This window comes from Gekko japonicus, unplaced genomic scaffold (genome assembly GCF_001447785.1).
Source record: "Gekko japonicus isolate JY-2015 unplaced genomic scaffold, Gekko_japonicus_V1.1 scaffold30, whole genome shotgun sequence".
Lineage (NCBI taxonomy): Eukaryota > Metazoa > Chordata > Lepidosauria > Squamata > Gekkonidae > Gekko > Gekko japonicus.
This window is the reverse complement of record NW_015168045.1, coordinates 616360-641847: the sequence shown is the minus strand read 5'-3', so window position 1 is coordinate 641847 and position 25488 is coordinate 616360. Positions and strand designations below refer to the sequence as shown.

The following is a 25488-nucleotide window of genomic DNA, read 5'->3' as shown; positions in this document are numbered from 1 at the left end:
GGTAAAGGTAAAGGTTCCCTTGCTCGAAAGCAAGTTGAATCCGACTCTAGGGTTGCGGTGCTCATCTCCGTTTCAAAGCCAAGGAGCCAGCGCTGTCCGAAGACGTTTCCGTGGTCATGTGGCCGGCATGACTAAACACCAAGGTTGCCAATAGTGTACCGGATTCGCTTCAAAGTGCTGGTTCTTACCTATAAAGCCCTACATGGTCTGGGTCCAGCCTACCTGAGGGACCGCCTTTCGCCGTTTGTTCCCCCAAGAGCACTACGGTCTGGGGCCCAAAATTCGCTAACTATTCCGGGCCCCAGAGACGCAAAACTGGTCGCTACGAGGGCCAGGGCCGTTTCGGTGGCGGCCCCTATTTGGTGGACTGAGCTCCCGGAGGAGATCCGGGCCCTGCAGGATCTGATGCAGTTCCGCAGGGCCTGCAAGACGGAGCTCTTCCACCAGGCTTTTGAGTAGGGGCTGCCGCCGCCCTCCCCCCGCTATATTGTTATCATGGGGGGGTGGAAGAGGCCCTAGGAAGGAACATCTGAACTCCTTAACATCTGAGTATTGAAGCCACTGAATGTCTACCGGGAACTTCTGGACATGGTCCGTCATCTTTCTGGGGTTTTGGAATTGAAGATCATTGAGCACTTTATTTGTATTGGGATTGGTTTTAAACTGTATAGTATGCTTTTAAATGTATAGGAATATTATGTTTTATTGTTGCAAGATTTCTTGCCTTGTAAGCCGCCCTGAGCCCTACGAAGGAGGGCGGGGTATAAATTTGATTAATAAATAAATAATAAAATAAATAATAATAATAATAATAATTGATTATCTTCTCCACAGATCTGCACCCCAGATTTGGTAGTGTTTTTGTCCTGCTCAAATCAGCGACTGAAAGAACGGCTAATAAAACGTGCTGAGCAGCAGGGGTAAATAATAATAATAATAATAATTGATTATCTTCTCCACAGATCTGCACCCCAGATTTGGTAGTGTTTTTGTCCTGCTCAAATCAGCGACTGAAAGAACGGCTAATAAAACGTGCTGAGCAGCAGGGGAGGCCAGATGACAACCTCAAAGCTACACAGAGACGCCTAGTGAATTTTAAGCAGAATACTGTTCCGCTGGTTAAATATTTCCAGGAAAAGGATCTGATCATGACTGTAAGTCTCCAATCAGTGTATAAACTTAGTGAACTCATTTATCACTAATGATGCCTAAATTCTACACACACACACACACACACACACACACAAGACTCAAAATTGTGAGTCTTTTATTTTTACCCCAAGACCATTTTTATTTGTTCTACTTTACTTCATTTATATGCTGTCTTTCTCCACAGTGGGAGAAACACAGCTTACATCATTCTCCTTGCTTCCATTTTACACTCACAACAACCTTGTGAGATAATTTAGGCTGACAGTGTGTGACTGGCCCAAGGTTACCCATCAAGCTTCCATGGCAGAGTGGGGATTCAAACCTGGGTTTCCCAGATGTTTATCCCAGTAAATCTGTTTCTTTTCACTGTGTAATGTTTCTTACTTGATTTTGGTCTTTGCCTGTTGAACACTGTAACCTGCATTATGTGAATTTATCTGTTAGTGGAGTATTTGAGATTAGAAGACCTAGCCCAGTGTAAGGCCCTCAGTCCTATGATTCATCACCATTTTCAGACCATAGCTTAGCCTTTTTCAGTTTTGCCAAGGCCATGTGTAGGTTGTCTGCTCAAAGACCAAGAAAGTTTGTTTCAAGGCTGCAATGTCATTTGTTTGAAAACTGACATATCTCTTGGGAAAGCATGTCTTCAGAATCTCAGAGAAACTTTCCATTCCATTTCAGGGATAGTGATTCATTGATCCTTAGCTGCAGTAAACTAACAGATATCCTGTTGAGTCACTCAGGATGTTTACTAAACCTGTCTGTTTAGCTTTTGCTCATATTTTAACGTTATACCTTGCCTTGATGGGGAAGTGGCATTCGTACACTGTTCAGAGATACAAAATAATGGTTCAGTACAGCACGTGGTAAATTGTGCTTACGTCTAATTGTTTTTACAAAGTTTTTAACAGGTGGCCTCTGTTGGGTTTGTAATGAGATACATGCGAAGGCACCATTTGTGTTCCATGTGCATGACCACTACTATTTCCATGAGGGCAGTGGGATTTTTTTAGCTGCCATCTTTTGGGAAATTAGGGTACCACAGGTATAGCATCTACAGGGAAGTGCTGGTTTACACAAACAGTGCATTCAGTAACATATGGCATGTCTGTTAGGCATGCCATATGTATTTCCTGGATGATCACATGAGGATTGTTGTTATATTATCCTGCCTTCACACGCTCTGTTATCAACAGGAAAACAACTCTGTACAGTTTGGGTAGAGATGTGCAAGAAAGAGATGATTGGATTTGGAGTGGGGTTATATGCCATTTTGAAAACTTGAGTCAGATTCTCTAATAATAGAATTAAATCTAGTAATTTTAGGAAATGAATGCACGAAATCATTTCAGTAGGAAACACATTTCCACGTGTTGACTCCTGCCTCTTTTCCATTTGGGATGGAATTCTAGAAGCGGTATGCGTTTGGGTATACCTGAGCTGAAAATAAACCCAAAAATTACTGCTTTGGGTCAGCTCTGGTATATGTGAAGTGACTCATAACACTCCTGAAATTCCAGGAGTAATGGTAATTAATTTCACAGAATTTCAAGATGGTTTCAGGGTGGGAAGGGAGAAAAGAGGAAGCCTGACCAGCAAACAACTATTGGAGCAATAGTTCCTCTAATTTCTCCCCTCTACTGAGTGGAGCAGTTCACATCCTGAGCAGAATATAACTGCTGTAATCTTAAAATGGGCAGTGCAAGACCCTGTGTGGCTCCAGATCACTGTTGAGCAGGGCTTCCTGTGTTAATGAGTGGCCACTCACATGCACAGCTTAGAGGGAATAGTGGTTTGGAGACTCCCTGTCCCTTTAAATTTTAAAGGGTTATTATTTGCTAGGAGAGCAGACCTAGGGCCAGGTCTGGTCTCATAGAGAGTAATAATCTTTAAAATTTAAAGGGACCAGGCACAGCCAGACAGCTGCTCCAGTGCCAGAAAAATGCAGGTACCTTGGCAAGGGCACTCTTCAAAATTTGGGATAACAAAGCAAGTGCCCAACTGGCAATCTGGATCTAAAATAATGCCCCCAATTTTTTAAGTATGCACCCCTAAATTCTAAAGATGGCACTTCTTACCTGAGGAACTTTCCTCACAACTTTCAGGCAGGTAGAAGAAAGCATCGCCAATTTACAGACAACAGTTTCTCTCACAGTGATGTCTTGGGTAGGCATGAGTTGGCATGAGTCAGCTTTCTCTTCCTTTCCCAGAAGTCTTAAGCAGTGAGGGTTGTGATTTGGCTGTTTACAAAAACGGAGTGCCTGAGCAAGGGGACCTTAATCCTACTGTCCTCCAGTGCTCCGTTTCTTTCAGTATTTTTCTCCCAGCTCAGGTGATGTCCCTGCTAGATGTTTGATGGGAAAAAGTACTTTTCAAGCGCCAGAGTAAGATATGGGGATGGAGCAGGGTTTAGTTCCCTTTTCTGTCTTCTACCCCTACTGTAGCTAATAGTTGCTGAGAGAGAGAGGAAGGATTGCTTACTTAATACTTATACATTAAATTACAGACATTTAGTGCTACCAGTTTCTAAATCTGCAGTTCTGTCAGACATAGATAATTGGAATCTTCTTCATGACTGATCTCTTGCATCTCTTCTGGTTTTTGATGTATCTCTGTGTGCCTGTGAAGCCTTAGCTTCTGTTTTTGTTGTTGTTGTTGTATAACTCGATAAATATTCCCCATCTGTCTCTGGGCAGGTGAGCTGCCTATTTCTGGGAGGAGGGGGAAACTGGAGCGTCTGCCCCATTCCCCCCTGGCTCTGCAGCCCCTAGCTTGTCTGCCAACTCATACAAGTGAAGTGTTTCTCTACCACTGCCTGGGAAATTAAAACCACTGAGAGTAGCTATCAGACTGAGAGGCTTGCACCTGCTTCCAAAATTTGGAAATAATTTTAATTGAATGCAGAGCCTTTTCCAGTATTTGGCTCAGGTTTTCATTACTAACTTTCCAACTTCAGATACCAAGTTTATAGTGCTGTAGAATATGATTTGAATGGCAGAAGACAGTGGATTAAATTGGTCCATTTTGCTAATTAGTATGAATCATGATTTTGCTTGGAAAGGATAATACAGCTTATTTGTTAATGAAGCTTCAAAGTGTGCTTGCCAAATACAATACTTATCTTCAACAATTATGGTATTAGGAAATGCAACCAGAAACTTTCATTAAAAGAAAGTAAGGATCAGCAAGTATTGAACAGATACTATTTTATATTTGGAAGTTACACTATCAAAATTAGATACAGCATTGCACTATAAGGACTCTTTTAGTTAATATATTCTTGTGAGAAATGAGATAAGTTGTTTTAAAAGCAGAAAGAAATCCCAGGTGTAAAATCGTATTAAATTTAAGTTTCTAGCTACTGCATAAGAATGTTAAAAAAAATGCAGAGCAAGCAGGTAAGCACAACTCATTGACATATTATTTCAAAAGTAAGCTAGCATCATATCAACTACAAAAGACTTTAAACTCGGGTTAGGACTGTTGATTTTAACTTGTACCATTCCCTTTGGTAATATGTTTTATTCTTTTATACTATACTGTGTTTTATGGCAGCGCACTCTTAGTTTGGTTTTAACAAATGTAAAGTTTATATTGTTAGCACCTTTTACCTTGCTGAATTTTGGAAATTTTACTATTTGGCCATTGTAATTTATTTTTTCTGGTTTTATATTGCTGGCTAATCGCTGTTACAATAAAATTCAATTCAATTTAATACTGCATAAGAATGTTTAAAAAAATGCAGAGCAAGCAGGTAAACACAACTCATTGACATATTATTTCAAAAGTAAGCTAGCATCATATCAACTACAAAAGACTTTAAACAACAAAAATGTGGTTTTCTGGCTTGGAGCTTACAAAAAGAGAATACACAATATTATATTATTTCTTTTCAAACACTTTATTGTTCTGGTACTAATTGTTTTACACATTTGCCTTTATAAAGTTTGGAATACAGTTTAAAAAGCCATTCCAAATAACATGCTTTAATCTATATATCTAATTCCGAAGTCGCCCCCTGGTGTGCGGATACTTATTTCTGCACATCGGGGGGACCTGGAGGGGAGGGAGAGTTTTGTGCACACGTGCGGAGGTCCCCAGTTGTGCACAAAAATCTGAAACCCTGTAAAAAATATCGGGGGGATGTTTAAACCCCCCCGAAACTGACAGAGCGTCCCCTGCGCATGCGCAGGGAACGCTCTGCAGCTGGCCTCCTGCCGCCGCCGCCGCTGCCGCCGCGGAGGAAGGGGGAAACAGAGCAGCGAGGGGCAAGCGCCAAGCCGCTCGGCCCTCACTTAGGTGCCGGGATGGGGGTGGGGGAGAGAGCAGCAAGAGCTGAGCGGCCCTCACTTAGGTGACGGAATGGGGGGGGAGTAGAGAGGGCCGAGAGGAAAGCTGCTCGGCCCTCGCTTCGGTGCCGGGATGGGGGGGGAAGAGAGCAGCGAGGAGCTGGGGGGGGGAAGGCAATGGGGGGGAGATCAAGGGTTGGGTGGAGGAGACGGGGGGAACCGGTGGGATGGGGGGGTACTTACCTCCTCCTGCTGCTTCCTCCTCTGCCTCCCCCCCTGCGAGTATCGCGGGTCCGCCCCTTGTTTTTACCTAATATTAGGGTTGCCATATGCTCACTGGAGGCAGGACATCTATATGCCCCCAGTGGGCGTTGCCCGCTGGCCCTCTGACAGACAGTAGGAGGAAAAAAATTAAGCAACACACCATCAGTGACAGCATAACATCACTTCCAAGGAAAACCCAGAAGTGATGTCATGCCTCTTTACAAATCACCAGAAACTCTTTGTTTTTACCACTGAATTTTTGGCAAGTCCTAAATAATGTGGCGTCACTTCTAGGTTTTCCTGGAAGTGACATCATGCCATTGTCGAAGTTCACCCCTTCATGTCCTTGCCCACATGTCCCCCACTGGATGCCTGAATACAGTCAATACAATAGGAGTGAATACACTGTATCACACACAGCTGCCAGTAGTCAAAGAGCTGAGAGTAGCTGACATTTACTACTCATTTCTAGGATATATTGTGGGCTGGGATTTTAATGCTATTGCTGGCTCAGGGGAGGATGGTGGGGCTGATGCAGCAGAAGGAATTCACACTAAGTTTTTACCAAGACTTGGTAAAAATGTGGCCACAGGTTCTTACTTTATAAAGCCAAAGCAGCATTGCCACAGCATAGGGGCAGATCCAGCATTGGGTGACCCACTTGCCACTCAATAACCACCCTCCTCCAGCCAACCTGCTGGGGAATAACGCCATGGAGTGGCAGGACCCTGGGATCCATGTGGGCCTTGGCCTTTGTATAGTCCCCTTTGCCACCTGGTGGTGGAAGCCAACTGGTAGCCCCCAAGCTGGACATGCAGCTGAGTGGCTCCACCCTCAAGACCCCTTAAGGAAGTCCCCAAACCTGGGGAGATGGACATGCAAGCCTGGCCTCTCCCCCAAAAGGATAAATCACAATGCCCAAACTGCCAGAGAGTGACCCCCTGTACCCAGCTTGCACCAACCTTCCTATGCCTGCATCCAACCCAAAAGCCCATCCTGAATTCCATGGAGCCATATGTCCATTCCCTATTCAGAAAGGTGTACCCTGTCAGCCTAAATAGGGCTGCCAGCCTGAATGTAATGTCTGGGTGTCTAATGACACAACCCCCCAAAGTCTCTATAACTTGTGGTGCAGCCTTGCAGACCTTTCTTCCGGCCATGACCACTTTCTCTGGTGAGATTGCCCCATGCCATTATCAGCATTCCAGTAGTTTAGACCAAAGAAGCATTGTCCTGGGGAGTCTTGCATGAAGGGTTCCAAGATCAGCAGCCCTAGTCCTTGCCAGTATGACTCCTTTTGGGGCAGGAAGATCATTCTAACTGAGTTGGATGATAGAGCAGAATGGCATTTTTTACACATGATGGCATACCATTACATTGGAGGATGGACAAGTGGATGGGACCGAGATGGTACAGCAGATGTTATTAGGTGCTGTGATAGTACTACTTCAGTGAATATAGGGGGAAAGTTGGTATCTGGGTTTGTTGCAGGGTCTGGCCTCTAGGTTTCTGTATTTGCCAGGTGTCCTATTGCTGTCTCACAGTGGTTTGAATTTTACATCACGTTTATCCTTCATTTCATGACCTATTTACCCTGTTGTTTTTATTGTACCTCTTCATAAGATGCCACCCCAAAAAAAGTAGGCTCTAGTCCACAAAAGCTTATGTTGGAATAAAATGTTAGTCTTTAAGGAGCCACAAAACTCTTGTTTATATTTTTTACAACAGACTACTGCTCTGGATATTGCAGAGTTATTTCCAAACACAGAAAAAGAGGAATCCATATTGAAAAAATATGGAAGTTAAAAAGATATTTAAGGACAAACAACTAAGAGCACTTGCAGACTTTCTATTGATCAGCTCTATCATGCATTTGTTTTCTGGCCAACAAGACAAACTATGGACTTCATGCCTCATTACTTGTAGGGCAATCAAGGAAATAGGGAGTGAGTATAAATGGGCAGTTTTCACAGTGGTAAGCGGTAAGCAGTGTGATACCGCAGGGCTTAGTACTAGGTCAAGTGCTTTTTAACTTGTTCATTAATGATTTGGAGTTGGGAGTAAGCAGTAAAGTGGCTTGCCCTGACCTAGATAGCCCAGGCTAGCCTGATCTCATCAGCTCTTGGAAGCTAAGCAGGGTCAGCTTTGGCTAGTATTTGGATGGGTAACCTCCAAGGAATACCAGGGTTGTGACACAGAGGCAGACAACAACAAACCACCTCTGGAATCTCTCTTGACTTAAAAAACAAGTCTAGCTCACCATCTAGTGGTGCATAATGCTAAAAGAGCTAGAACTTCTGGCTAATAGAAAATCTTAGGAACTCCTTTGCCATACAATAACTATTATTAGTGAAGTGGCTAAGTTGTTCAGGGTGGTGAGGATCGAGGAGGACTGTGAAGTGCTCCAGAGGGATCTGTTGAGGCTGAGCAAGTGGGCATCAATGTGGCAAATGAGGTCCAGCATGGCAAGTGCAAAGTAATGCACATTGGAGCCAAAAATCCTAACTATAAACAATGCTCCCTGTAAGCTGTGGAGTCTTGTGAGCAAAAATTCTACTTTGTGAGCTACTGGCATTAAAGTTGTGAGTGAGCTATTTGGCTACTATATAAATTAGTTTGCTCTGGAGCCATCCTTCCTGAGCTAAGACAAAAATCTGTGAGCTGGAGTCTAAAAAACTGTGAGCTAGCTCACAATAACTCAGCTTAGAGGGAACATTGACTTTAAATATAGATGGGGTCCGAACTGGCAGTAACTGACCAGAAGAGAGGTCTTGGGGCTGTAGTAGATAACTCACTGAAGATGCCAACACAGTGTGTGACTACAATTAAAAAGGCAAATGATGTGCTGGAGGTTATATTGAAAACAAATCACCCAGTATCATAATATCCCTGTATAAATCTATGGTATGGCCTCATTTAGAACTGTGTTCAGTTCTGGTCACCACATCTCCAAAAAGTTATTATAGCATTGGAAAAGGTGTAGAAAAGGGCAACTAAAATGATTAAGCGGATGGAACACCATCCCTATGAAGAAAGGGTAAAGAGGTTAGGGCTCTTTTGCTTGGGGAAATGATGATTGAGTGGTGACATGACAGAGGTTTACAAAATTATGCATGAGATAGAGAAGGTAGAGAAAAAAGTACTTTTCTCCCTTTCTCACAATACAAGAACTCAAGCATTCAATGAAATTAATGAGCAGTAGGCTTGTAACAGATAAAAGGAAGTACTTCTTCACCCCAAGAGTAATTAACACGTGGCATTTACTGCTTCAGGAAGTGGTGGCAGCTACAAGCATAGACAGCTTCAAGAGGGGATTGAATAAATATATGGAGTAGAGGTCCATCAATGGCTATTGGCAACAAGGTAAAGATGAAACACCATGTCTGAGGCAGTGATGCTCTGTATCTTGGAGCTTGGGGGTAATAAAGGGCTTCTAGAGTTCTGGCCCCACTGATGGACCTCCTGATGACACCTGGGTTTTGGCCACTGTGTGACACAGAGGGTGCATTCAGACAGGGGCTTTACATCGGTTAGGGTTCCGGTTGCAACCGGTGTACTCACCGGCGTTCACACGACGAACATCTGCCTCCTGTCCCTTTACACCGTTGCACTCTGCCACTAGGTCCCAAGTGGTGGTAAACTGAGTGCAACGGTTGTAAACAGTGCACCCCGGCGTCTGATCGCTCTCCAACGTTGCAGAGACACTTCCGTCGGAAGCCTGAGGCTTCCGGCTTTCCCCCGCCATTTTTTTTAAAAAGTAAGCGATATGCGCTCGGGCGAAGCTTCGCCCCGAGCGTTTGTTAAGAAAGAAAAAAAGCTCTTAGTTTAACTTCCCAGAGGAGTCCGGGACTACAGGGAGGCCAGGTTGGGCTTTAAACTTTAAAGGTAAGTCCTTACCTTTAAAGTTTAAATGTAATGGGGGGGTTTGAGCATGCGCAAAAATCGCCATTCTGTGAATGGCTGCCTACTCATACATCCACCGGAGGGATCTGGAAAATGGAGGTAAGTATGATCGTGTTTCTGCCAGCAGAAACGCCCCGTCTGAACGCACCCAGAGTGTTGGACTGGATGGGCCATTGGCCTGATCCAATATGGATTCTCTTATGTTCTTATGTTCTCTTAAGGTCATGTTCCTGTAATTATTTAAGCAATGTGTCCAACCTGGGTTCTCCTATGTTGTTGCTTTTGACAGTCTACTCAGTGCTTCCATCCTTTGCAGATGTTTAGACCTAGATATTTACAACCCCAGCCATAATTTGCTTCAGGAATTGCATCCAAACCATTTGTTTCCTAACCAACAGATGCCATTTATCTTGTTTCATAGAGAAGTATCTTGGAATCAGGCAAGCAAAGGCTAAAACTTCCACTTTGTCAGTGATTACACACATGCACACACGCGCGCGCACACACACACTTTTGGACTCCAGATTAAAGGGAGGTGGAGAACTGCAGTGTCAAAGAAGATTTTGAATTCTACCATTAAACAATAAAATTAATTATATTGTTATAAAACAATATTTTTTAGTTATTGAGTATAGTGACAAATGTAGACTAAGGAATATTCATAAACATAAGCTATTTTGTATGTTTGTGATAAAACTCAGGCAGAATTTTTAAAAGGAGCATATATAACTTTTTTCCTCTCAAGGTGAAATATGCTACTATGCTGCCAAAAATACACTGCATTGCAAAATAGATTTGATAAGCATTGCTGTGTGTGGAGTTGTTTTCTGTTGCCCCAGAAGGTCGGACCAAAACCAATAGGTTGAAACTAAATCAGAGGAGTTTTCGGTTAAACATTAGAAAGAACTTCCTGACAGTTAGAGCGTTTTTCGGTTCCTCAGTGGAACAGGCTTCCTCAGGAAGTTGTAGGCTACTTCTTTGGAGGTTTTCAAACAGAGGCTAGATGACCATCTGACAGCAATGTGGATTCTGTGAACTTAGACAGATAATGAAAGGGAAAGCAGGAAGGGTTGCTTCAGTGTTTAGTTCTTGTGGCCCTTTTTTACACACCCAGGGAAATGCTGATTGCCACTTTGGGGTCAGGAAACAATCCTGGAGGTTTTTTTGTCATCTTCTGGGTGTGGAGGGGGAGGTATTGGTGAATTTCCTGTATTGTGCAGGGGTTTGGACTAGATGACCCTGGAGGTCCCTTCCAATGATTCTATGATTCTAGGATTCTAAGCACATATTCTTAGCAGTTGTACCTTTCAGTTTGGTGTAGTGGTTAAGTGCGCGGACTCTAATCTGGGAGAACCGGGTTTGATTCCCCACTCCTCCACTTGCACCTGGCTGGATGACCTTGGGCAAGCCGTAGTTCTGATAAGAACCGTTCTTGAAAAAAAGAGCAGTTTCTGTCAGAGTTCTCTCAGCCCCCACCTACCTCACAGGGTGTCTGTTGTGGGGAGGGGAAGAGAAAGGAGTTTGTAAGCCACTCTGAGACTCCTTTGGGTATTGAAGGGCCGGGTATATATCCAATCTCCTTCTCTTCTTCTTTCAGTCTTCCAAATGAAAAGCCATGAGGACACTGTTAGATTTCCCCAAGGACTTTAAATTCTCTCTGGGTTTTGTAAGATTAATCTGTGAGGATGAAAGATGCCTCTAGGAAATTAAGGTGTTGAACTGGGATGCATTTTATGACTTCTTTGTAGCCATTTCAGAGCTGCATAAAAAATATTTAGCTCTTGAAGATATACCTACCTCAATTCCCACCCCCTATTTTTGCCATCAAGTCACTGCCAATTTATGGTGACCCTGTGGGGTTTTCAAGGCAAGAGATGTTTAGAGGTGGTTTGCCTCTGCCTAGCAACCCTGGGTATTCCTCGGCAATCTCCCATCCAAATACTAACCAGGGCTGATCCTGCTTAGCTTCTGAGATCTGATAAGATCAGGCTAGCCTGAGGTCAGGGCATCCCCCCTTTAGGTAAAATTTTATAGATGATTTTTGTTCAATTGGGATTCAGCCTTAAAATTAAAGATTAGCTGTGTTTTGTGAACTTTATTGACATTATTAATCTTTTATACAAAGATAAGTATCCTGAAATCCTTCTCTATTGTACTAAAAGTCATTTTAAATGCATAGAGAAATATTACCAGAGGACAATGTTTGGAGAAGGCTTTCTGTCTGGCTAGAATGGGAGATCAAACTGTAAATTGGTCTAAACAACTTCAAAGAAGGCATTTCCTAGACAACCACAGTATAATTCAACAACTCTTGCATCAATTTGCCAAATCTTAAACACTGTGGGGAAAAGAGAAGAGAAAATAGAAAAGAAGAAAATAGTTCCCATAATGTAACAAACATCAATCCAGACCACTTATAGGTGGAGTCAGATTCAATTAAATCAGTTTGGGAGAAATTGAACAGAAGAAATGTTTTACTTTTAGCTCAATGGAATCTGCAGGCACCAAAACAAAAGAACAATTTTAAAGACAATATTGAAGTGGTACACAGTACTGAGATACTCCATAAAGGTATAATATGATCTTCAAGACCTCATAAAATAAATGCTGGAAGGGATGTACTCAAATATGAACCACAGTATGTTTGGTTGATTCTCCAGTTACTACAAATTCCACATAAGAAATCATTTATATTACTAACACTAAGGGAACTATTACTATTACAAGTTAATAAGCCTCTAGGCTGGTTTTATGTAAAATATATCCTTTACCACATTTTAATTCCATTTTTTACCTCTCACCAAGGGGAGGGGCTATGGCCCAGCAGAAGCATATCTGCTTGGCATTCAAAAAGTCCCAAATTCAATCCCTGGGATCTCCAGTAAAAAAAAATAACATAGTTAGTGATGTGGAAGACCTCTGCCTAAGTATCCGGAAAGCCACTTCCAGTCTGAGTAGATAGCGAGGCCACCGACAGAGGGGGACTGGGGGGGACAATATTCAGGTCCCCCAAGTCAGCTGGAGGGCCCTTGAAGCCAACCTCATGCTGCATCCAGCCAAACAGCTTTCCATTTATTTTAATGCAGTTCTGGCTGCAGCCAGTAGGGACGCACGGAACTTTGAGCACAGTAAAAGCAATCTAATATCCGCTAGACTTCCTTTTCTCCAAGACTGAAGCAAACTTGCCTAACAGATCAGGCTAAACCCATCAACTAATCCAGCAATGGAGCAAGACAAGCAACTCCGGCTGATGGCTGCTACACTAACTGCCAGCCTGCAGCCTGCTAACAAAGGTCATCCTATAAATATAATTACCCTACACATTGGGACTTTCCGGCTCTCCCATTGGCTGTGCTGTATGCTCCATCAGCCATTAGCCCATCAACCACCACTCAAGAGTACTTGTGTGCCATTGACTGAAAGCTGAGTCATCTCCCCCACCACCTGGCTTGGCCTCTCTTTCCTGTCAAACTGTCAAAATGGCTGTCTCTCCTGACAAAGACAATTCTCCTAGTTGGCTTGGGGGAACGGTGTCCCCAACATGATCTCATTGCACTGGGGACACCCCATCTTCTCTTTGAACACCCCCCAAAGTCCCCCGCTGGGGACAAGGCCAGACCTGGCAATCCTGTACATGTGGAACAAAAGTTACTCCCATAGAGTCTCCCATAGAGAAAAGCATAGAGTTTTCCCTCGGATGACCGTGGCCCCGCCCCCAGTGTGCCCGGCGTGGTCGCGTCACTTCCGGGTGACGTGCACATTGGGGTGGGGTTCCCCCTGGGGCCTGATCTGCTGGCGGCAGGGAACGGGCCCCCCAGGGGGACTTGGCAAGCCTATGGAGCATTGTTCATAAGATGTCATAAGCTTGTTTTTGAAAATAGTCTAACTCATCTGTCTCTTGTCATAACTAAATTACTTGCGTTCCTTTTCGTTATGTGTAATTATTTCATGTAATACTTAGTAATTGTATTTCACATACATTATTGTTCTATATTATTAAGCTTTGACAAACCTTAAATAGAAAGTTATTTAAAATGCAAGGATCTGAAATTAAAAGTAGTGCTCGAGTAGGTGTCAAAGGATGAAGATACAGAAAGGAAGGAGTCAGCCTGTTTCTAAAAAGTCTTTACCTTCAAGCAGACCTTGAAAACCCTTAAATAGAAAGTTATTTTAAATGCAAGGACTTCAAATGAAAAGTAGTGGCCAGGTAGTTGTCAAAGGATGAAGATACAGACTCAGCCTGATTCTAAGAATTCTTTACCTTCAAGCAAGCCTATACAATATATGAGTCACCAAGCAGAATACACCCCACTAGCCACATCCTTTTTATTTGACTTCTTATCCTAGTATAGTCCACCATACATGACTGGAGGGCTGCATTCAACTTGGTGGGTAACAAATTTTGCAGACCTGATATACCATATTTTATCTTATACATAAGGTGTGGGTGTTGTTTGCCCGTTTCCAGTGTAAACTATTAAAACTATTATCAACGAGGCATTACTTTGTAAGCTTACTTGACAAGTGCTATATTATTAGACATCATGGTGTGCTCCTTGCCTGCTACAAAGGGTTTACTTCACAAGAGCGATTTACCAGCCAGTTCTTGTAGTGGAAAAGAGTACTCTATAGGCTTACATATTAATGAATCTTTGCCATGTTCTTGTTTTAAAGACTGTCTCCAACAACTTGTGCTGAGACACCGTCATTAATACAGGCAGTTGAAGCCCAGGGTATCAGGCCTTAGTGACATCCTAGGAGATGCCCTTCCAATTTTAGTGCAGCATCCGTTAATGTCACAGCATTTTGTTAATTGCTTTTATATGTTTCCAGCAAATGTTCCATATTCTTTTCTATAATACAATTAATAATACTTTAATCTCTGTGTACAAATAATATGGTTATGACCATGTTCTGTACTGAGTTTAAAGGAGAACAAAAGAGAAGACGTAGTCTTGGAAAGTAAGTTTTACTAAAGCTATTTAGGAATCTTTTTATCTCATCCAGTATTTTGGATGATCCCAGAAAGGCAACAGAGAACTGAGCACTACAGTAATATTTCTTTGGAGTGTAAGCCTCATGGGTAAGGTAATTAAAATGTATTACCTTCAGACACTTGTTTTGTATGCACTTTTATCAATTATAAATAATGTTGTTGTTGTGTGTTGTTGTTCTTGTTGTTATAATTATTAGTCCTTTCCCTGTCGGGGAAACTCATTGCATTTCCCCCAGATGTAAGTTTTGTAGGTAAAAGTATGCATTGAACCAAGAACATCACTGCAGGCTCAGCTCTGCAAAATAGAAAGGGAAGGAGTTATAATGGAGAAATATTTATAACTCACCTGCTTGTCTGTCATTTCCACCACACAAACAGTGCCTGGCCAAGCAAGGTAAAATGGCCAAGGTAGAGGGTGCATGAACAGAAAACAACAATTGATTTCTGAGTATAAGTTTTTGTGCACATGCACACTTCATCTGATAAAGTATGCATGCACACAAAAGCTTATACCCAGAATTAAACTTGGTTAGTCTTAAAGGTGCCACTGGACTCAAACTTTGTTCTATTGCTTCAGACCAACTCAGCTACCCACCTGAATAGATTCTTGCATTCCACTTCAGGTTCCCACTGCAATTGTACTTTGATCTTCAAGGACTGCCTCAAGTGGAGGATACATCTACATTTTAGAGCCAAAGACCAGACTTTTTTTTCCTTATAATCTAGTTCACTGAGCTGCTGTAGTTGCTTTATAGAGTCACCACAGTACCTACAGGACTCAATATATGGAGCAAAGCTGATTTTGCATTTTCATTAAACCATTTGGAATATGTATGTCAATGTAGTCATCTGAGAATAGCTGAATATGGGTAATTGTGCTGCAAAACTCGAGTGATTCGGGGGGAAACCTTTCTGCAGTACAGTACTCTGTTATTAAAAGAAAAGGTTACCATTGATTTTAGCAAAGTCAAGATTTCTTCTTTTGTGGCTCAGGTGTCTTTTTAAATATGCTTTCTTGTAGGCAGTATGAGTGAAATCTATTCAGAGTTGCTTTTTCAGGACTAAGCTAATTTTCATGCTGTGGCTTTTGGACTTACTCAGCAAGCTGAAGAATTTCATTTTCAAACCATACTCCAAGGTCTTTTAATCCATCATTTATAATTCTTCTTTAATTTATTTAACGTGGTTATTAAACTGGGAGGATCACAGCATCCTCAGCAGTGCAATTCCACTTAAATCACATTGGATATGTCTCAATTGTTGAAGTTTAATTGAATAAGCTCTCCCTCTTGGTATTCTTTACAGGGCAGGGAAAGACACATTCCTCCTTCCTTGTTCTGGTTGCTGTCCTAAATTTTGGCTGCAATCCTAAAGCTGAAATCCTGAGAATAAGTCCCACTGAATAAAATGGGACAGAATTCTGATGACACCTACATCAAATTGTTCTAATCTATAGCAATTGTCAGTTCACATGTGTAAAGAGCAGAAGAGGGACTTGATCAATTTATTAGCAACCAGGATGTATCTTGGGGAAAACAGCTGGTGCAGACACACTCTAAGCTAAATCTGCTGTTTCTACTTCAGTTGTCTTGTATTTTCTTTGCAAAAATACTGACAACTAGAATATTTGAAGGGCAACTTAAAAAATAAAAACTATTCTAAAATATTTTTAAGACCTAGTGTATATCCAATGAGAACCACAAAGAGATTAGAGTTCACAGAATGGGACTTTTCCATTTCTTTGTCCCACAATAATCCAACATGCCACTTGAAAGTTGCTCAAGGGTTTCAGGGATTTCCTTCCTCTAGGAATAGCACTGGGTATGATGTGCAGTGGGGAGGGGTATTGAAATCACCCCCCTCCTCTGATGGTGGAATCATCCTTTCACTGGAAGGAAACAACCATTGGATTCAAATCGCTAGGTTATTTTGCACTTTTATTTTTGCTAATTTTCATGTTGAAAACAACAAGTACTAATGTTTGAATAGGATCTAAGGGTCTTTTACATCCCAGATGCATCTGGAACCTATCACATGCAGAAATACAAGTACTGAGGCTCAAACTAGACTTTATATCTTACATAGGTTGGGACAGGGCTATTTTTGGGCAGGCAGGAATGCACAGGAACAGAGTTCCGGCTGGCTCCCAAGTTGGCCACACACAGCAGGAACTCATTAGCATAATAGGCCACACCCAACAGCAGAAACTCATTCAGATTGGCTACAATTAGGGGTGTGTGGCCTAACATGCAAAAAGCCCTGGGTTTTGACAACAAACAAGGTAAAGAGAATAAGAAGCAAAAGGTGGGTGTGGCTGGATGACCACACTTCTGGTCTAATAGGCAAATGAGCTGTGCTATCAGGGGTGTGGCCTAATACACTAATGAGTTCCTGCTGTTGGGTATGGCCATTATGGGAATGAGTTCCTGCTGGGCTTTTTCTATAAAAAAAGCCCTGGGTTGGGATACAGGTGCCCATCCCGACTCACTTTCACACATAAGAGCAAGGTATCTTGCAGTAAGAGCGCTCCATGTGGAGCCAGAGAAAGAGTAAAAAAGGGCTAGCCTGTGATCATTTCTGCTGGCAAAAACAGGGTGGGAGAGAACCCGGAAGCCACTCCTTCCCCCTCACAGCTCACAGGAGCCAACCAGAGAAACCAAGTGCTGTTAAGGTAAAATGCCCTGTGCTTCTGTGTGACAGCAAGTTGGAACAGGTACCCGTATCCCGAACCATGTAAGATGCAACATCTGGTTTTACCTGCATTGTTTCTTCAGGCATGGAGATTAAACTGTTTTGCCATAGTCTGGAAATTCTGTGCTATATCAGGGGAGTGATTTCCCCAGGTTGCTTAAAGAAGATGTTAGGCATTCAAGCCCAAATGGCAGCTAAGAATCTTGGGCCACAGACAATCAACAAACAGGTGGGTAATCTGAAGTCTATAATTGTAAACAGAGAACCTGGAGGCCTCCTTCAGCAACAGTTAGTCCAGATAGAGGGAAGGCGGAGGATCTCAGAGCTTTGTATTATACACAGGCAGCAGATTGGCTGCCACCTACATCTGAGAACCAGGGGATTCTGGTGGGTTTGCCAATTTCCAGGTGGTAGCTGGAGATCTCCTGGGATTACAAATAATCTCCAGGTAAGAGAGATCAGGTCACCTGGAGAAAATGACCACTTTGGAAGGTGGACTCTATGGCATTATACCCCATTGAAGTCCCTCCGTTCCCCAGACCCTGCCCTCCTCAGTCTCCACACCCAAAATCTCCAGGTATTTCCCAACCCGGAGCTGGCAACCTTAGATTCTGACCTTTTGTGTAAATTTCCAGCCAAAACTGCCTACAGTGACCTCTGATCAGCATAACTAACTACAGATAAGAATGGAACCAATGACTGTTCTACAGGGTTCCTCATTCTGCTGTCCTTGACTCTAGAGCTGTTGAATGCTTTGGGGTCTACACAAGCACTGGATCTGCAGGATCACGGGCTGTCACTAATTTTCCTAATGTTAAACTGTAAATGTTATTTGGGAGCCCCTGGTTGGTTCTGTATATGGATTCTTCTTTTTAGCAGTTAATCAAATGAAGTTGAAACCAATCAATCTGTGAAACACAGTATTAAAATAAGATGTAAGAAAGGCAAGGACTTTATTCATTCATAGGTGGCTTTTAAAGGGCAAACTGAGGTACATATTCATACTTCACAAGCTGCCTCTATTATCTCATCTATCTTTTTACCTATCTGTGTGAGACAATACAATGAAGTTCAGAGGAATAGAGGGGTCCACCACCAAGAAAGAACTGGAAATTCAGCAGTCCATTTCTTTTATTTTGGTCTATCAATATAAAAGCTGAATAACAGGAAGAAAAAGAACTTTTGTAGCTATCTGCTAATTAGCATCAAATGAATGTATTAGCTGTCAGCTGTCACAAAAGAATTTCCAACAGAGTACAATTATGTAAGATTCTTGCCATGATGCCATACAAAACCATTTAGTTCTTTGCATTTTTGAGCAGATTTCTGTCATTTCTACTTTGTCTCCTTGCCCTTTTGAATTGTGCCACTTCCCTCCTACAGTTCCAGAGGGGTAGCCATGTTAGTCTGCTACAACAAAAATACACATGGATCTTGTTGCAACTTAAAGACTAATAACATCTGATTCCCGCATAAACTTTTGTGGAACAGTGCCCATTTCTTGCAATGCTTTAATCCACAATAAAGCAAAACACTGGCTGGAATAAAATCGTGTTAGTTGATAAGATGCCAGGAGACTCCTCTTCATTTTCTCTCTCATTGGTATTCATAGGAGCAATTCCTCTTTTCCTATAAAGCATATCTCTCCTATATAATAATCCTGTTTTGGGGTGGCAAGATTCCATGCTCTCCCTCAGCCATTGGCCTGTCAGCTGCTACTCAAGAGTACTCACGTGACATTGGCTGGGTGCTGGGTCTGCTCCTCTTCCCCACCCATGCCCCCTTCAGTCACTGTGCCCTGTCAGAATTACTGGCAAACGGCTTTCTCCTTTGACAAAGACACTTTTCCTGTGTGGGACTTACTGTTCCCTCAGTGGCTGTTGGTAGGTGTCATGAAATGGCAGTTACCTGTGTTTGTAAGATGGCTGTGGTTCTTTGTTTAAAATGTTCCCCCATAAGGTTTAATTGAGCTGTAGTTCCAGAGAGGGGCCTGCAGGGGTATCACTCACTGGGTTGAATGGGGCTTCCTCATCTGCTGGCCTACAGTTCCCAGCTGCCCCAAGGCCAAAAAGTGCAGGAAAACGGGGACTGTCCCAAGGCAGTCCTCGTTCCTGGGAGGCAGCAGAAATTCAGCCACTCCACAGTCGGCTGGACTGGGGAATGAATGGAAGTTACCCTGTTCTCTTGGGCAAGAGAGAGAGGCTGAACTACAGGTGAGCCCACAACCTCCAGAGGGAGAGAGTGTGTGTGTGCTCCATAACTGTGTAAATAGTTAAATTCTTTAATCTGGGCTAATAATCTGTGTTGTGCTCAGATAGTCTCCCCTGCTCTGCACAATACCAAAGGGAGGGTAATAGCCCAGGGAAGCAAGGAAAGGCCAGACCCTTGGGTTGCCAACTTTCTAGGGATCTCCCAAAGATTGGGGATTCCATCTCCAAATAGGGAGATTCGGCCAGAGGGGTCTCTAAAAGGCAGTGATGATTCCGTGAGTGGGGGCATCAAACGTCATGCAGCACTAGGGTCTCGAACTGCCAAACTACAGACCTTCCAGTCTGCAGCTCAACATCTTAACCTCTGAGCCACCACAGCCCCTTAATTCCCCAGTAGTCATTATTATACCTGTTCAGTAGCATGGAGGAAGTACCCACAGAAGGTACAAAGAAAGCAGGTAATTTTATTGTAACCACAGAAGTTCCTGAGTTTCTTTGATTGAACTGGCTGCTATCAAGGGCCAAAGTGAACTGGAAAGTGAAACTGTTGTTGCTATGGTGCTGAAGTCTAACACTTCAAAGGCCCTGTTCATACGAGGCATTTTGGGCCGGGAGGGGGACGGAATGGGGGCGGAGCAAACGGGCGCGATCCCACGGCAACATCTGGGAATCGTTGCCTGCCCGTCCCTGATCCGTCCCTACCACCGAAAACGCGCACTAAAAAAGAACCACCTACCTAGGTGGTTGTATCCATTAGAGCGCCGCAAGCCGGGCCGTGGGATCGGCCGGCGCGTCTTTGCGCCAGCACATCCCGGCCCCCTGCCATACTGCGCATGCTCGAGCATGCACACTTCGGCAGCCTCCCCCTCCCATCCGACTCTTCCTCCCCGGCATCTGATCGTGCCGGGGAGCAACGCGCCACAGCTCAGGGGATCCGTGGGATCCCGCCGCGGCGTTCCAACTTTGGTGCGGCTCACATTAGCCGCAGATCAGCCATCCTTTTCCCTGCCGTGTGGCAGGGGCCCTAGTATGGCAAAGCAAGAGGGCCAAATTCACTATGTTTGTGGCAGAAGAAGAAGAAAATGGTACTATGTGAAATTAATTAGTGAGATTTGCTGTAGGTTAAAGAAATATCCAAGATTCTGACCCAGTCCTAAAAAATAAGATTGTACAAACTTGATGGAAAATAACCACACTAACTACTGTTAGCCCAGATACAATACTATGCATCACTGTGCCTGGGTTTTAATTTCGACACAAGAAAGTCCAGAGTAATGTAAAACTTGAAAATTTAAAACAATAATTAATTTTAAAATAGCAGTAGTGAAAAACAAATATACATGTGTATTAATGTAGCGCTTTTGGTTCCAAAAATAATTGTTCTCCCTCATTATTTCATATAAATTCCCAGTTTCCTTTTGGTTTTGTCTGTCACTTACCAAACAAAATCTTAAATTGTTTAAGAGTACTATTCAGAAAATATTAGAACTGCTGTCTGTCAACAGTCCAAATGGTGCATAACAGAAAAGAGTTGTAAATGTAGATCTATATATTCATTAGCTGTTAAGTGCTAAACAGCCCAGGGCTCCTAAACTTTCCTTACATTTGGTAGATTAGCTAAATTTATGTTCAGTATAAGACTACCTATTAAATATTCAGAATCCAGGTATATTAGGAAGGGAACTTAGATATGCCCAGACCAGACAGATTTCATTTCATTGCACTCATTGCAAAGATTTCTGTTTGTACAGCAAGGGGGAGATTTTTCTTGTCTGGAACTTCAGACTTTATTTTTAATAGTTTCTTAAAATAATACACCATTTGCATAACTGTATCCATAAATTATATGTTGTGTGCCAGGAAAAAAAGATGAGAGAAACCCCAGTTTGAATTTCAGAAAGAGCTAGGATTCAGAATTACAAAATAGCTATATTTAGCTTCCAGTGTATATATTAATTTGGAAATGTGGTACATTTAAAAAAACAAGAAAAACAGACATGCAAATCCATTGGTAAATAAAGGAAAGAAAGAAAAGACATACTTCATAAATCCTCTGTCCAGCTCAATCCTGGCAAATTTAATTACATACAAGTTTTCACCCCACACACAAATGGAATACTTAATAGGAACAAAAATAACACAACACAGGATTTAGTCGGGACTATGCAATCTTCTCATACAATTCTAAATTCCACTAAATTCCATTCCACCACCTCTCCCAGATGCATATGCTGATCCAGTTTTATACACAGAACTCCTACATTGCCACAACCATGATACAATTATCATGGACAAGTTGTTTTGTGTTTTAAAAATGGAATTGTTAGTTTTATCTTGGATCCACAGTATTAAAGAAACTATGCCAATTTCTAAAGAAATTGCTCACTGTCCTGGAAACATGGGGGGGGGGGGCGGGCGGGTGTAATGGCTAACGGTGCTCAGAAGAGTCACATGTGGCTCCTAAGCCACTGAGACTCAAACTAAAAACAATGGAGAACTTGTGGCCTCCACAAGTTCACCCTTACCATTTTGAAGTGATTTTAAAATGCTGCAAGGGCCTCAGCATGGAACTCTTCCCACCCCCACCCATGCCTTTTCAAGTGCCAAAATGGGTGTGTGTGCAGGCCCCCCAGTTCTTCTGGAACTTGAAAAGGCACAGGGGAGAGAGTGTTTTAATGCTGTCCTTTTAACTGCCGTCCTTCCATGCTGCCAGCAAAGGAGCATACCCCAAGACTGCTGCAGAGCCTGGAGGAACAGGGGAAGTCAAGGAGTACCACAGCAGTGGAATGCTTCCCAGCGGTGCCTGCCCAAAAGCTGCCAGTGGAGCTGAAAGAATTCAGCCAAGGCTGCCTGGCTGGAGAACAGCCTCCTGGCAACTGGTGGGGGGACTTACCAGCAATGGGGGAGGCCTAAGGTAGCATTGCAGTGACATCGTTGACTTCACTAACAAAAGATGACCCAAAGGAAACTGTACAAACTGTGCTTATAATTCATTACAATATAAGGTAAGTATAAAGATACAGTGACCAATAATATTCATAAGTATTTCCTTCTAGGTACAGATGAAAAAGATGAAAAAGAAGTCCGCAGAAGAACACTGGATGACAAAATGATGAAATTCTCCAGAGTAAACTTTCGTTTCGTAGAATCTGTGTAAGAAGTACCATGCATTATGGATTAGGATTTTGTATATTAGCCTGTTTTGGAAAAGACTGCAATCTATGAAAATAGGAGAGACAGCTTTTGACTTTCAGAAGAAGTAATCTACGAAACGGAAGTTTACTCCGGAGAATTCCGTCATTTTGTCATCCAGTGTTCTTCTGCGGAAGAAGAAGAAGAAGAGTGTAGCTTAGAACAGAGCTAGATGGCATGATGAGACTCTGAGTTTACCAACTCCATACAAATGCAGAGGCTGGGGAACTTACAAGTAAATTGGTTGGCCACGGTGGTGCTTAACCTTTGCACCTCCTGTCATTCTTCCCTATAAATGCCCTCCTGTACTCCCAGCTTTGTTTTGAAACTAGAAATAAGCTCTGCTGGTTGAAAATAGTTTGGGGCATGGAAAAGTAAAACCCATCAAGTGTGGTAGGAATTCTAAAAACTTGCTGTCTGCACAGATTCCTCAGGTGAAGGTCTCATGTGGCTTGGGAACCAATGGTACAAAAAGGACCATTCACAACTACACAACTCAGTAGGTTGGGGTGCTAGCCAGGGTCTGCAGCAGAGGCAGATATGAGCATAGCAAACTAAAATGCTGGAGGTGCTGGGTATGATTTGGAGACAGGTTCTGGCTTTTGTTATAGGACTCGGGCTTGAACAGAATGCAAAGATTCTTTCCCCCCCAAGCTTCAGAAAGGGGAGGAGAATCCAAGGGCGATATCGCACTAGAGCTGCCTTGCAGTGCAACCCCGTTTGCCCCGACACAAACATGTTAATTTCACACCCAAGGCTGCGTGGCTGCATTTGACCCGCGGCTTCGCCCAATTTCCTCCGCAGTTTCGTGATCCTTAAAAACCAGGATCACAAAACTGCAGAGGAAATCGGGTGAAGCTGTGAGTCAAAATGCAGCCCCACAGCCTCGGGTGTGAAATTAACATGTTTGTGTTGGGGCAAATGGCGGTTGCGCCCCGAGGCAACTCTAGTGCGAAATCGCCCCAAGTGTGCTCAGAGGGAAGTTTCCTGTTTGGAATGCTGGAAGTAGCTCTCAGCTGCTCAGTATTCAGTTACATAAGGAAACCACTTTTAGATGAAGATGCTAATGCATTGGCTGTACTTCTTTATTTGAAGTGTCACTGCAATAGGAGCAGTTCTGATTAATGATCTAACAGCCACAGTGATAGTTGGGTCTGAATCTCTTCGAGGCGGTCATTGAGTTGGATCCCACTTAGACTTTCCATTCATATAACCCTCTCTCTGTACTCTTCAGACTCCCCCCTCATGGTGTTCTATTCCCCAAGACAGGATTGAGGGGTGCATTTTGTGCTTCAGCAGGGGAAGGGAGAGGCAAGGAACTCACATTCTACTGATGGAAGTCCATTCACTAGAGAAGTTTTCAGCAGGATCCAAGCCATTGTTTTCCAGTGAGTTATGATGGGATCAATGTGAATGTACACTGATCCTGTCCCCATTCTGCTCATTCTCAGTCCTTGTATTAGAAATGGCTTGAAACTGCATTTTCTGGGGCCCATGAACAATGAACTCATTTTGGTGCTAAAATGATAGAGAAGGTGAAAGAGAAATAAATAGGGAGTCATCATAACAAGTGTTTAGAAATGAGAAATACTGTTCCACATTCCTTTGATTTTGATCACTCATCAGAAATATTAGATGGGGGAATGTCTTTTTTTTTTTTAATCCCTGCGAGCAGGGTATCTTTAGTACTTTTTTGTTACACCTAAACACTACAGAAAAGAAAAAGGGAAGGGAAAAGTTACCCCAGGATAAAGAACAGCAAATAAAAAAACCACACTATAACTAAAATCCCAAGAGGGAGGGTTATTAACAGTTAGTATTCTGTTAGTATTCAAAATTAAAAAGCTTTTCATTTAAGTCAATGTAATCGGAAATTAGTAAGTCCATGTTAGTGTTCTCTCCGTCATCTTCTGTGTGTGCACAGAGTTCTTTCATCTTCATCTTTGTTTGCAAGTTTCCTTCAACCATTCTTCTGCTTTAAAAACCGAGTCAATTTTTTCCCTTTTGTCTCTATATTTAAACACGACACCCTCCGGGAAATTCCAGGAATACGGAATTTGGTTGATCTGCAATGTTGAAATCAGCTCTTTATAGGCTTTTCTTTTCTCACGAACCTCAAACGGAGTGTCTTTTAAAACCCTGATGGTTGTAGTTCCCAGCTGCAGGGGATTAGCTGCTGTTGCTTTAAGGATGTCATCCCTCATCTGTCTTCGGAGAAACTTAACGACACTTTCACCCGGCAGGTTGTTCCGTTTTATGTATTTTGAGTATGATCGGTAGACCACCTCGATTTCTGCTTCCACTTCTGCCATTGTGCAGCCTATCGCCGGTGCGATGAGCTCTGCCATCATCATTTTCAAGTTTTCTCCTTGCGATTCAGCTATCCCCTGGAATCTGAGTGTCTTATTTGCTTTTTCCATCTGAAGGTTCAGCAATCTACATTCCTGTAGATCCTGTCTCTGTTCTAGCAGACCAACCTTCTTTTTAACTTTTTTGGTGTCATGCACTGTCTCTTTAAGTTTTTCGTCTGTTTGGATTGACTTTTTGACCAGCTCGGCAATCTGCTGCTGTTGCTTTGCTAGGCTCTGGTTAGATGCGGTCATCTGCTGGTTAATACCATTGAGTCTTTCGTTTATTGGCTTGAGCAGATCCGATAGCATAGAGAGCAGATCTCCTGTCTCCTCGATCCTTGCAACTCCGTTAAATCGCTAACCCTCGCTGCTTGTCCCGGCCGGCATCAGCTGAGCTCGGTAAAAACCGAGCCTCTCAGGGGGCGGACCGATTGGGGCAA

General features: G+C 42.9%; 1 protein-coding gene across 1 annotated transcript in view; it reads left to right on the top strand.

The window, feature by feature from the left end:
* Window positions 1–25488, top strand: part of AK5 (adenylate kinase 5) — a 176038-nt gene that overhangs the window by 39369 nt on the left and 111181 nt on the right. The window contains exon 6 of the mRNA XM_015414258.1: window positions 963–1154. Within this exon, the coding sequence (XP_015269744.1) occupies window positions 963–1154 (192 nt within the window). The remainder of the gene's footprint in view (window positions 1–962; window positions 1155–25488) is intronic.